Source organism: Bos indicus x Bos taurus, chromosome 22 (genome assembly GCF_003369695.1).
Source record: "Bos indicus x Bos taurus breed Angus x Brahman F1 hybrid chromosome 22, Bos_hybrid_MaternalHap_v2.0, whole genome shotgun sequence".
Taxonomy (NCBI): Eukaryota; Metazoa; Chordata; class Mammalia; order Artiodactyla; family Bovidae; genus Bos; species Bos indicus x Bos taurus.
Genome location: NC_040097.1, coordinates 1,251,530 through 1,262,162, shown reverse-complemented (window position 1 = coordinate 1,262,162; position 10,633 = coordinate 1,251,530). Strand labels below are relative to the sequence as shown.

The window sequence follows — 10,633 nt, the reverse complement described above, 5'->3', positions numbered from 1 at the left end:
CTCTGCGGCCAGGTCCAGTTTCTTTGCACGCTGGACCTGCGGTCTAGGCCTGGAAAGGCATTTGCTCAATTTGTGATTTTGGACAAACTCCATCCTCCTTTAGGACCTCCGTTTCCGCACCTGTAAAAAGAGAATGCTGGGTCAGATCAGATTTCTGAACTCTTCTTTAGCAGGAAAAAAAATGCAACAGCTCTGGTGGAAGAGGAGGTGGGGGACAAAAGTTTCCACTCACTGACAGAAACCATTCCCGAGTCTGGTAAGATCCAGTGTGCAAAATACACACAGCAAATCTGCCCGACTCTGCGTGAACGTGGGGGTCCAGAACCGGGCCGAAGCCTGAGCTGAGCCCGACACTGACGCTAGAGCGAGGAACAGCAGCGACGCGGCCCACGCTTTCACCGTGCCCGCAGTCTAGTGGGAGAGACCAGCACTGACCCGGCAGTCATGCAAGTAACTGGAAACCAGACTCAGAACTCACGCTGGAGAAGTACAAGGAGACTCGAGAGGCAGCAGCCGCGGCGGCAGGATTTGACTCCAGCGCTGTCTCAACCCGGGCGCAAAAAAGCTCCCCTGAGCTCTGGGCAAGTCCCTCATTCCTCTGGACCTGAGTCCACTTATCTGCGGCATAGCAAAGTACCATCTGCTTCTAAGGACGCTAGCCGACCATCAGGGTTCCGTGTGGGCATTACCATACCACCTTCTGGTGCTGTCCGCGGCTCTCCAGCTGGTCCAGGTGGCCCGCTCTGGGCTTGCACACCACGCCGGTGTACCTGCTCTGGCACCTCACCGTCACAAGCTTCCCAACTAAGGACTGAGCTTGTTAAGGCTGCAGACTTTGTATCATCGCAGTGCGCCGGAGTGTCTGGCTCAGAGCAGGTGCAAACCAATGTTTGTTGAACGAACGGGTGGATGGGAAGAGTACGCTGTTCCAGGCATTGCTGACATTATCATGGAACGGACAGGACGCAGCCGCGGGATGACCATCTAATCTGAGGGATGGGATGAGGGTTCCACAGGCTGCCATGCCTTAAGTCCTCAGCAGAAATTCCAACTGCTGATTACTTGCTGCGCGTTCTTGGGTGAGTTGCGGGGCCTCTTTTCGCCCGCATCTTCATCCGGACTAGGAATTACACTAAACGTCACCCACAGCCAACTTAATCTAAGTAAAGGGAGAGGTGGAGGCGAGGGGAAGCAGAGGAGGACAAGCTCCCTGAGGAAGCTGCGCAGGGCATGCCCGAAGACGGTGAGAGAGTGGCTGTCAGAAAACTGCTCAGCCGGCGCAGGTCGAAGCTTAAGTTCTAAACCTGTCTGTTCATCTCCAACTCCGAGGTCGAGCTTGAGCTCCGCAGAGCGGTATCGGTTCGAACGCGCTCACAGGCCGGAAGGCGCGGTGAAGAGCGGGACGCGCGCCCCTAGTGAGCTGCAGCGCCGCCCCTCTAGTCCCTACCCAGGAAGGAAGCGCCGGCCGCGGGGGAAGGCAACCCCGCGACACCGCCGGAAGGTGGTGGGCGGGCCCTACCGGCAGCCGCGACGGGCGCAGCCAGGGGCCAATGGAGCGCGGAGGCGTTCTCGCCGCGGCCAATGGGACGCCGACCTAGGCGGGACCAACCGCCTGGTAACGGCCTCGTGGTAACAGGGTGCGCGCCGCCTGGGCTCTGCGGGCTCCGGGGCTCCGGTTGTCAGGATGAAGATCGAGGAGGTGAAGAGCACCACTAAGACTCAGCGTATCGCCTCCCACAGCCACGTGAAGGGGCTGGGGCTGGACGAGAGCGGCCTGGCCAAGCAAGCGGCCTCGGGACTCGTGGGCCAGGAGAACGCGCGTGAGGTGTGGCGGCGGGCGGCGGGCCGGGGGTGCTGAGGCGGCCTGGGCGGGGCGGACCTGGGCCCCGGCGGTCGGCGCGACGCGGGGGTCGGCGGGGAGAAAACGGGCGAAACCCTGCTCTCCCGCACCGTGCGTTTCGGACACAAACGTTTAAACCGCCAAACAGGAGTGTTAGACTTTGGGGATTGGTTCTGCGGGGGGACCTCTGCGGGCCCCAAATTGGAGTTTCTGGGAACGCATTGGGAGGCTCTGGGATTTTAAAGCCGGAAAATGACCAGCCTCGGCAGGTGACGGGTACCGAGTCCTTTTTGACCATTGCAGTTAAAGCCCACATCTACTAAGTGATGATGGTGCCCAGTCCTCTCACCTACGGCATTATCACAGAACTATTCAGGCTCTTTTTTAAAATTGTTTTTTGTAGATGAAAAAATTCAGGGTGAGAGACCTGGCCACTCAGTCCACTGGCCGCTCAGTTTAGTAATAGCAGCACTGGAGTTTGTGCCTGTGTGTTTCTGACTCCCGAGACGGTGCTCTCTGTGTAGTACAGCCCCCCTCAGCCCTCTGCCAGTGGGCCTCTGCTGTGGCTCAGCAGCTGTACAAGTCCCGGTTAAGACTCTTGCCCTCTAAGAAAGGGCCAAAGAGAAGCCTTCGTTTTGAACACCATCCTTCCAGAGGGGAAAATGTGACAGGATACGGTGACTGAACTTTCTCTTTATCCAGCTTCAGCTTAAGGTGGAAGTTTCTCTCAGACAGCTGGATAAAGTTTCTCTCTATCCAGCTGTCTGAGAGGCTGTCCCTGCAAATAGCTGTTGAGTGCTCTCCATGTGCTAAGCAGCCCCATTTCCGTTGTCTTATTGCTCCCCTCCATCCTTACACTGTCTCTCCTCTACTTTTTTATGACACTTATCTGACATACGACAAAATTGGAAGACTTGTATACCCTTGTGCCCGGTTTCTGCAAGTAACATTTTACACCGTTGCTTTATCTTCCATCTGCTCATTTATCCATCCAGCAGCCATCTGCCTTTGCATTTCAAATTCAGCTGCAGACATTAGTATACTTTACCGTAAATATGTTAGCATTTGTGCCTCTGCGTTATGAATTCTGTTTTCGGATGAGAAAATTGTGTTTCACAGAGATTAGGTTATGGGTCTGAGATTACTCAGCTGGGGATTGGTGGACCTAGGATTTAAAGCCAAGGCAACCTGACTCCAGAATCCATGCTGTTAACTCGGATGCTGTGTGCCTCCATATGAATATGAGCTGCCCAAGGATAGAGACCGGGTGGTGTTAAATATCCAGAACCTGGCTTATTATAGGGACTCAGAATTTATGTACTGATTTATTAGTCATCCCACTTCTGCTGCCAGGTCCTTGTTTGAGTCTGGTCACATCACCAGCCTCCTTGATGTTCAATAGCCTCACCTGAAAAATGAGAGTGACAGTTTTTTAAAGGCCCTTCCAGTTCATACTTTTTAACTTTTGGAATCCACTGGAAGTGTTTCACTGGAGAGAAGGGGCCTAAATGGAAGAATACTAACGGGAAGAGGAAGTGTGTGAATGCGAGTACATAGACAAGGCTTGAACAGTCTTCTACCTGTTTAGTTGCCCAAAGAGCTCCAATGCTGAGGGTCATGGTACCAGCGGTTATTATGGAAAGACCACAGTGGCTCTTTTATCTTTTTAAAAATGCAACCTCTGAAGAATATCTTCTAGGCTGTGTAAGTGTACTGTGCTTTTCCAGCTGAGCCAGAAACGGAATAGAGCACATCCACATGCTTTCCTTGAACCTGTGTTTTTGAGGGGCTAAGTGTGAGAGCAAGATACATCTCCATAGTCCACGGGGAAAAGAGAGAGAAGAGTTAGATGTGTTCACAAGACGTTGTCAGCACGCTACTGCCCAGGGAGAAAAGCTGTGACCTGCCTTGAGACAAATAGAATGCACCTTGCAGAGAGTCATGCTTTAAATCAGTGCAAGAGATCTTGTGTTATGTAGTCTCAAGATACAGGTGTTCAGGGAGTGTGACTTTCTCAGCCTTGCTCCAAAAATATTCTGAAGTGCATAAAATCGGTAACCCATTTACAGAATTTCTGTGTATGTACATACATATATGTGTCGGTTTACAGTCGGCCCTTGGACAACATGGGTTTGAACTGCATGAGTCACCATATGCAGATTTCTTTCAGTATAGAAGCACTGGGACACTTGGCTGCTGTCACAGATGTGGAGGGCTGACTGTAGTTATGTGCTGATTTTTGACTGTGTGGAGATCGTGCATCCCAACTTCAAGCGTTCATGGGTCAGCTATATCTACAGATAGATGTATGTGATTTTATATACACACACACACACAATGTATATGCTGTACAAAATGGCTTAATGCTCAGAATATTTAAAATATGCTCACAGATAATTTAGTCTTGAGGATTTGAAAGGCATTTCTTGGCTCTTATGATGCCACAGATTAAAATCACATGCAGCGTTTGCTTGCAGCATTCTGGGATAGTTAACTGATGGCCAACTAGTAGAATATGTCATTGCTTCTTAGTACTTAGTGGGTTAGTTTGAGAATCTACTGTAAGCTGTGAATCTCTCCCTGGAAAATGCACACGTGCAGATAGAAACACAGTTTTGTTTCCAATTTCTAGAGGGCCCCTGGAGTATATGCCACAGCTCCCATTTCCATTCTCCATAGAGCAGCCATCAAGACCCTTTAAAAACGAATCTTCAGAACGTGACATGTAGCCTGAGACTTTTTCACTGGTTTCCCATTACATGCAGAATAAAATCCAAACTTGAATGTGGACTGGAAGGTCCTCATCTAAGTTCTGCCCCTCCTGCCTCCACGACCTCATCTTCCTTGCCTGCTTGTTTTCTGAACTCAGGTTCATGCAGCCTTTCTGTCCCTTGGGTGTGCCAGGCTCATTGCTGTATTTTGAGTTGCCGGGAACACTGACTTCTGCCCTGCCTGGAGTTTCATGTATCAAATACAATGTCGAAGAGGCCTCCCCAGATCGCTCTGTGGAGTACCCTCTGCCCCAGCCACTCGCCCCTTTGCTGCCCTTTCTTCATAGTGATTTTGTGTTTGTCTCCCCACGAGAACAGGAGCTCCGTGGCCCTCGTGGCCTCCAGCACCTGGAGCAGCCCCTGTGGTGTCCTGGCGTTCAGTGAATGAGTCTGAATTGTGTGCACCAGAGACTGACTGTTTCCTCCTGTGAAGCATTTTAATATTGATTTACTATTTCTTTCCATTGTGGTGTCTAGGCATGTGGTGTGATAGTAGAATTAATCAAAAGCAAGAAAATGGCTGGAAGAGCTGTCCTGTTGGCAGGACCTCCTGGAACTGGCAAGGTACTCATTTTCTCTCATTTTAAAAATCTGCCCAAGAGGTTGATTTTAATGTCTAAACCAAATTGAATTTGTGTCTTCACTAGTCTTTGTTTAGCTGAATTGGTTATATGTATGTTTTTAAAACTGATGTGCAGTAATACATTTGAGTATCTAAAATCCATGCTTCTAAAATTCAAATTATCCTGGCTGACCTCCAGAGAAGAGAGAATGGAGTCCTCAGAGGGGTCTCATTGTCCTTAATTTCTCTTTTATCTCTTTCAAGTCTCCTTTGCTTTGGAAATATATTTCTGTTGGCCTAGGGCGTCATAAAATCTTGGGAATGACATCTTATTTGGGAGGGAAAGAAAATCGGTCAGCAGGCAATTTTCCAAATGCTGACTTGACGCAACACTGCCCTAGCTGTGAGAGATGGCAGGAGAAGGGAAAAAGAGTTTTGTCTTTTTATCTCCAAGGGCCTCATGGGCTCCCTGGGGCAGAGAGGGAACCATGGCAGCAGGAAGGTCTTCAGCTGAGCTGCGGGCGTCGCCTGGCCATAGATGCGACTGGCGTTGCAGCAGAAGGTGGCGCTTGGGCTGGTATGGCTGGAGGAGTTGAGGCTTGACGTTTACCCTTGGAGCGGGGAGACGGTTTGGCTTTGCAGGAAAGAAAAGGGCCTTTTAGGCCGAGATGCCTAACAGCTTGTGGGATCTGTGAGGGGCTTGGCCGGGTGCTTGAAACACACCATCTGGGCCTGTTTGTTCTTTAAGAGGGCCGCTTGATGCTCCCCTCATAGCTCAGTTGGTAAAGAATCCACCTGCAATGCAGGAGACCCCGGTTTGATTCCTGGATTGGGAAGATCTGCTGGAGAAGGGATAGGCTACCCACTCCAGTATTCTTGGGCTTCTCTTATGGTTCAGCTGGTAAAGAATCTGCCTGCAATGCCAGAGACCTGGATTCAATCCCTGGGTTGGGAAGATCTCCTGGAGAAGGGAAAGGCTACCCACTCCAGTATTCTGGCCTGGAGAATCCATATCTAGTCAAAGAGGTCTCAAAGAGCTGGACACAGCTGAGCAACTCACTCACTCGATGCAGGAGAGGAGAAGCTTGGGAGTGAGTTTGTAAAGAAGGGGGTTCCACCCTGGTGCTGAGACCCCAGGCAGGTCCCTTAGCCTTTCTGAAGCAGTAGCAGCCCTCCCTGTTGAAGAGTTATTAAATTGGTACTTGTAAGATGATGACTTTATCATTTTGAAGTCATATGATTGAATTGCCAGTATATCTTACGTTGGTGTCTTAAAGTTGAGGAAAAAGTGCTGTATTTGTGAACAAGTAAAGGGCTGTAAACGTGAACTTCAGTTTCCTTTCTGCTCATCACTGTGTGTTAGTTGCCCAGTCACGTCCGACTCCACGCGACCCCATGGACTGTAGCCCGCCAGGCTCCTCTGTCTGTGAGATTTCCCAGGCAGGAACACTGGAGTGGGTGCCATTCCTTCTCCAGGCTCGTCACTGTGTTTACCATTTATTTGCTTACTGTCCCTTTTCGTATCTTAGATGTTTGCTCTCTTTCCGTTTTCTTCTTCCTAAACCACATCGTTAAGAAGTTCCTTCTAGAAGGAACTGGCAAAGTCAGGTTTGTGTTAATTGTATTGCCGTTGTTTTGAGAGAGAGTTTTGTTGGATATGTAGTTCAGCTGACAGACGCTTTCTCTCAATGCTGTTTCTCTCGATGGTATTTCCTACCTTTTGGCTACTAGTGTTGCTTTCGAGAAGATTAATTTTGAGGATTCTGTCTTTTTTCTCTGGGTGTTTTTGGGATATTTTGGTTTTGGTGTTTCACTGTGGTATGTCAAAGAGTGGATTTATTTTCATTTATCTTGCTTGATATGGATCTGAGTATGTAACAATTCTAATCAGTTCTGGGAACTGGCTAGCCTCTCTTTCTTCAGATGCTGCCTTTCTCTGGTCTCTTTCCTCTCCTGAAGTCCAGTGAGGTGGCGCCCCACTGCAGGGGTCCTCTGCCTGGACCACCTTTGCCCTCTGGGCCCTGTGGCACTGTCCTGAGACATTTCGATCGTTGCACTCGGTGGGGCAGCGGGTGCTGCTGGCCTCTGGTAGGTGGAGGCCGTGGGGCCCGCAGGGCGCCCTGCAGAGGTGGAGCGGCTCCCACAGCGAGCTCTCCAACCTGAAGCGCCCGCCCGGAGCCTCTCAGTTTGTCCTCGAGTCTTTAACCTATGTTTTCTGTTTCTTTGGCTCTGCTGCATTCTGGGGAGCTTCTTTAGACCTCTCTTCCAGTCTGCCTTGTAGCCTGTGAGAAAGCTACTCTTCAATACAGTCCGTTGAATGTTTTTCATTTTGAAAAATTTGAAATCTACAAAAGAGTGGAAAGAACAGTTTGATGAACCCCTCTGTACCCTACTCATAGGTAACTAATGGTAAATATTTTGTGAATTTGTGTTTTCTGTATTTTACTTCTGAACTGTTTGAAAGTAAGTGCCAGGACCTTCTTTGCCATGATACTGTTATCCACCCAAGAAGTGTAATGTTGCTAATAGTATTAGCTAATATTTAGTTCATAGTAAAATATCTGTAAGTCTTTTCAGTTTTTGGCTCTCTCGTTTTCTGTGCTTCTTTTTTTTTGGTTTCATTTTGTTTTCATTTTTCATATTTCTTATTTGAATTATAATCACATACCTCACATTGCATTCACAATAGTTTCTTTAGTCTCTTTATCTGTAACAGTTATCCTTCCCTGCATTTTTTGGATTCCTTGTACAGTACTGACATTTTTGAAAAGCCCAGGACAGCTGTTTTGTAGAGTGTCCTACAGTGGTTGTCTGACTGTGTCTGAAACACTCAGCACTTTGGCAGAACACTGCATAGGTGGTGGTATTGTGTCTGGAACCTGCATCGCAGCGGAAGGCTGACACCACGCCGTGTTCTCCTCTGAGGGGACTGGCTCGCTCTGAAACTCAGTCTTCTGGGAAGTGACACTGAGATGTTGGGAATATCCTTTACCCGATGGCTGTAGCATTTCAGTGGTCTTTGCCTTATCACACTGCTGGTTGCACAACGGTGACTTGTAAGTCTCTTGTACCCTCGGTCAGCACACGCGCCGTGCTGCGTTTGGTTGCTCAGGTGTGTCCGCACTTCGCAGCCCAGTGGACTGCGGCCCCACAGCCCTCTGTCTGTGGGATTTTCCAGGCAGGAGTACTGGAATGGGTTGCCATTAACCTCATTAATACATATATTCGCTTGCTTTTTTTCTTTTTCTTTTTACTTTTTTTTGTAATGAAGAAGCCTCTCCCTCCTCCTCTTATTTTACAATTTTTTCATTTCTTCAAGATCTGGCTATTTTTTGTAGTCTCTTGTTTCTTGTTCATGAAACAATTTCTTACTCACTTTATATCCTGTGTCTGCTCCTGTGTCTGCTTGTGGACTTGTGTTTGATCAAATCTGAGGCTTCCCTGATCTCCTGATCAGGGCCGAGAACTTCCTGTGAGGGGCCCTGCTTGCGCCCACCCCAGGGCACGTGATGGGAATTTTGTGGCTTGGGTTTCTGGCCGTCAGGCCGTGTAGAGCCCAATCCTGAGTCTGTCTGAGAGCCTACTAGGGAGGCCTCCTCAGCCAGAGCTGCGCTGAGACTGGCCAGCTTGTCCTTGGCCCTTGGAGACTTTCTCTGTGGTCAGCTTGTCTACTGACACGTGTTCTTTGAGGCTTCTTTGTATCCATGGTTTCTGGCATCTATCAAACACAGGCCCAGCTCCCCAGGCATGGCGGCTTTCCTCTCTGGATCTGGCTTGACTATTTACTCATTCTGGATGTTCTGTAACAGGAAGGAGCGGCTGTGGCTCTCTCGGCCAGTTTGCTGGAGCCGTGGGTCCTTGGTGCTCTGGTAACATCGTACCATTTTCCTTCAGGAGATACCAGAGGCTCTCGGCACCCGTGGGTTGTCCAGTGGCCTCTCCACACGTTCAAGGCGTGGGGTAACTCTCCTGCGCCACTGTGTGCCCACGGGCCCCGAGGTTTAGGCAGCGTAACTGAGTGGCCGGCAGGAGTGCGCTGCTTGTTCAGAATGTGGCCGCTCCCCTCTTAAGGCTGCACGCTCATAACAATGGGGCTTTGTGTTTGGGTTTTAGGAAAAGGCGTTCATGTGAAATTGAAAATAAAGTTGACTATTTAATCTTTTGGCAACAGCCTCTTTGTGCCACTTGCTTGGGGCGGTCATCAGAAGTGGGTCCTGGAGACGGGGTTTGCATGCTGGCCCTGATGCTTGCCAGCTGACTGTGAGTGAGTTGGGCATGTGTGACTTTCAGTTTCTAAGTCCATGAAATGTGAACTAGATCATCGAGTTCATAGGCTGGTTGGGAGCATTCAGCGGGATCTCTTGTGCAAGTCAGTCAGGCAGTCAGTTCAGCCACTCAGTTGTGTCCGACTCTTGATCCCATGGACTGCAGTATGCCAGGCTTCCCTGCCCATCACCAACTCCTGGACTCAATGGACTCAACATCCATTGAGTCAGTGATGCCATCCAACCATCTCATCCTCTATCGTCCCCTTCTCCTCCTGCCTTCAATCTTTCCCAGCATTAACGTCTTTTCCAATGAGCCAGTTCTTTGCATCAGGTGGCCAGAGTATTGGAGTTTCAACTTCAGAATCAGTTCTTCCAATGAATAACCAGGACTGTTTTCCTTTAGGATTGACTGTTTTGATCTCCTTGCACTTCAAGGGACTCTGAAGAGTCTTCTCCAACACCACAGTTCAAAAGCATCAATTCTGCTCTCAGCTTTCTTTATAGTCCAACTCTCATATCCATACATGACTACTGGAAAAACCATAGCTTTGACTATAGAGACCTTTGTTGTCAAAGTAATGTCTCTGCTTTTTAATATGCTGACGATGCTTATCACAGCTTTTCTTCCAAGGAGCAAGTGTCTTCTAATTTCATGGCTGCAGTCACCATCTGCAGTGATTCTGGAGCCCAAGAAAATGAAGTCTCTCAGTTTCCACTGTTTCCCCATCTATTTGCCATGATGTGATGGGACCAGATGCCATGATCTTCGTTCTTTGAATGTTGAGTTTTAAGCCAGCTTTTTCACTCTCCTCTTTTACTTTCATCAAGAGGCTCTTCAGTTCCTCTTCACTTTCAGCCATAAGAGTGGTGTCATGTGCATATCTGAGGTTATTGATATTTCTCCCGGCAGTCTTGATCCCAGCTTGTGCTTCATCCAGCCCAGCATTTCACATAATGTACCCTTCGTAGAAATTAAATCAGCAGGGTGACAATATACAGCCTTGACGTACTCCTTTCCCGATTTGGAACCAGTCCGCTGTTCCATGTTTGGTTCTAACTGTTGCTTCTTGACCTGCACACAGATTTCTCAGGAAGCAGGTAAGGTGGTCTGGTATTCCCATCTCTTTGAGAATTTTCCAGTTTGTTGTGATACACAGTCAAAGGCTTTAGCGTAATCAATGAAGCAGAAGTA

The 10,633-nt window shown here is 48.9% G+C and overlaps 1 protein-coding gene across 1 annotated transcript in view; it reads left to right on the top strand.

The window, feature by feature from the left end:
• The first annotated feature begins 1,610 nt into the window (after positions 1 to 1,610).
• The window catches only part of RUVBL1 (RuvB like AAA ATPase 1), a 31,359-nt gene continuing 22,336 nt past the window's right edge, over positions 1,611 to 10,633 (top strand). The window contains exons 1-2 of the mRNA XM_027523488.1: positions 1,611 to 1,825; positions 5,089 to 5,175. Of these exons, the coding sequence (XP_027379289.1) occupies positions 1,685 to 1,825; positions 5,089 to 5,175 (228 nt within the window). The 5' untranslated portion in view covers positions 1,611 to 1,684. The remainder of the gene's footprint in view (positions 1,826 to 5,088; positions 5,176 to 10,633) is intronic.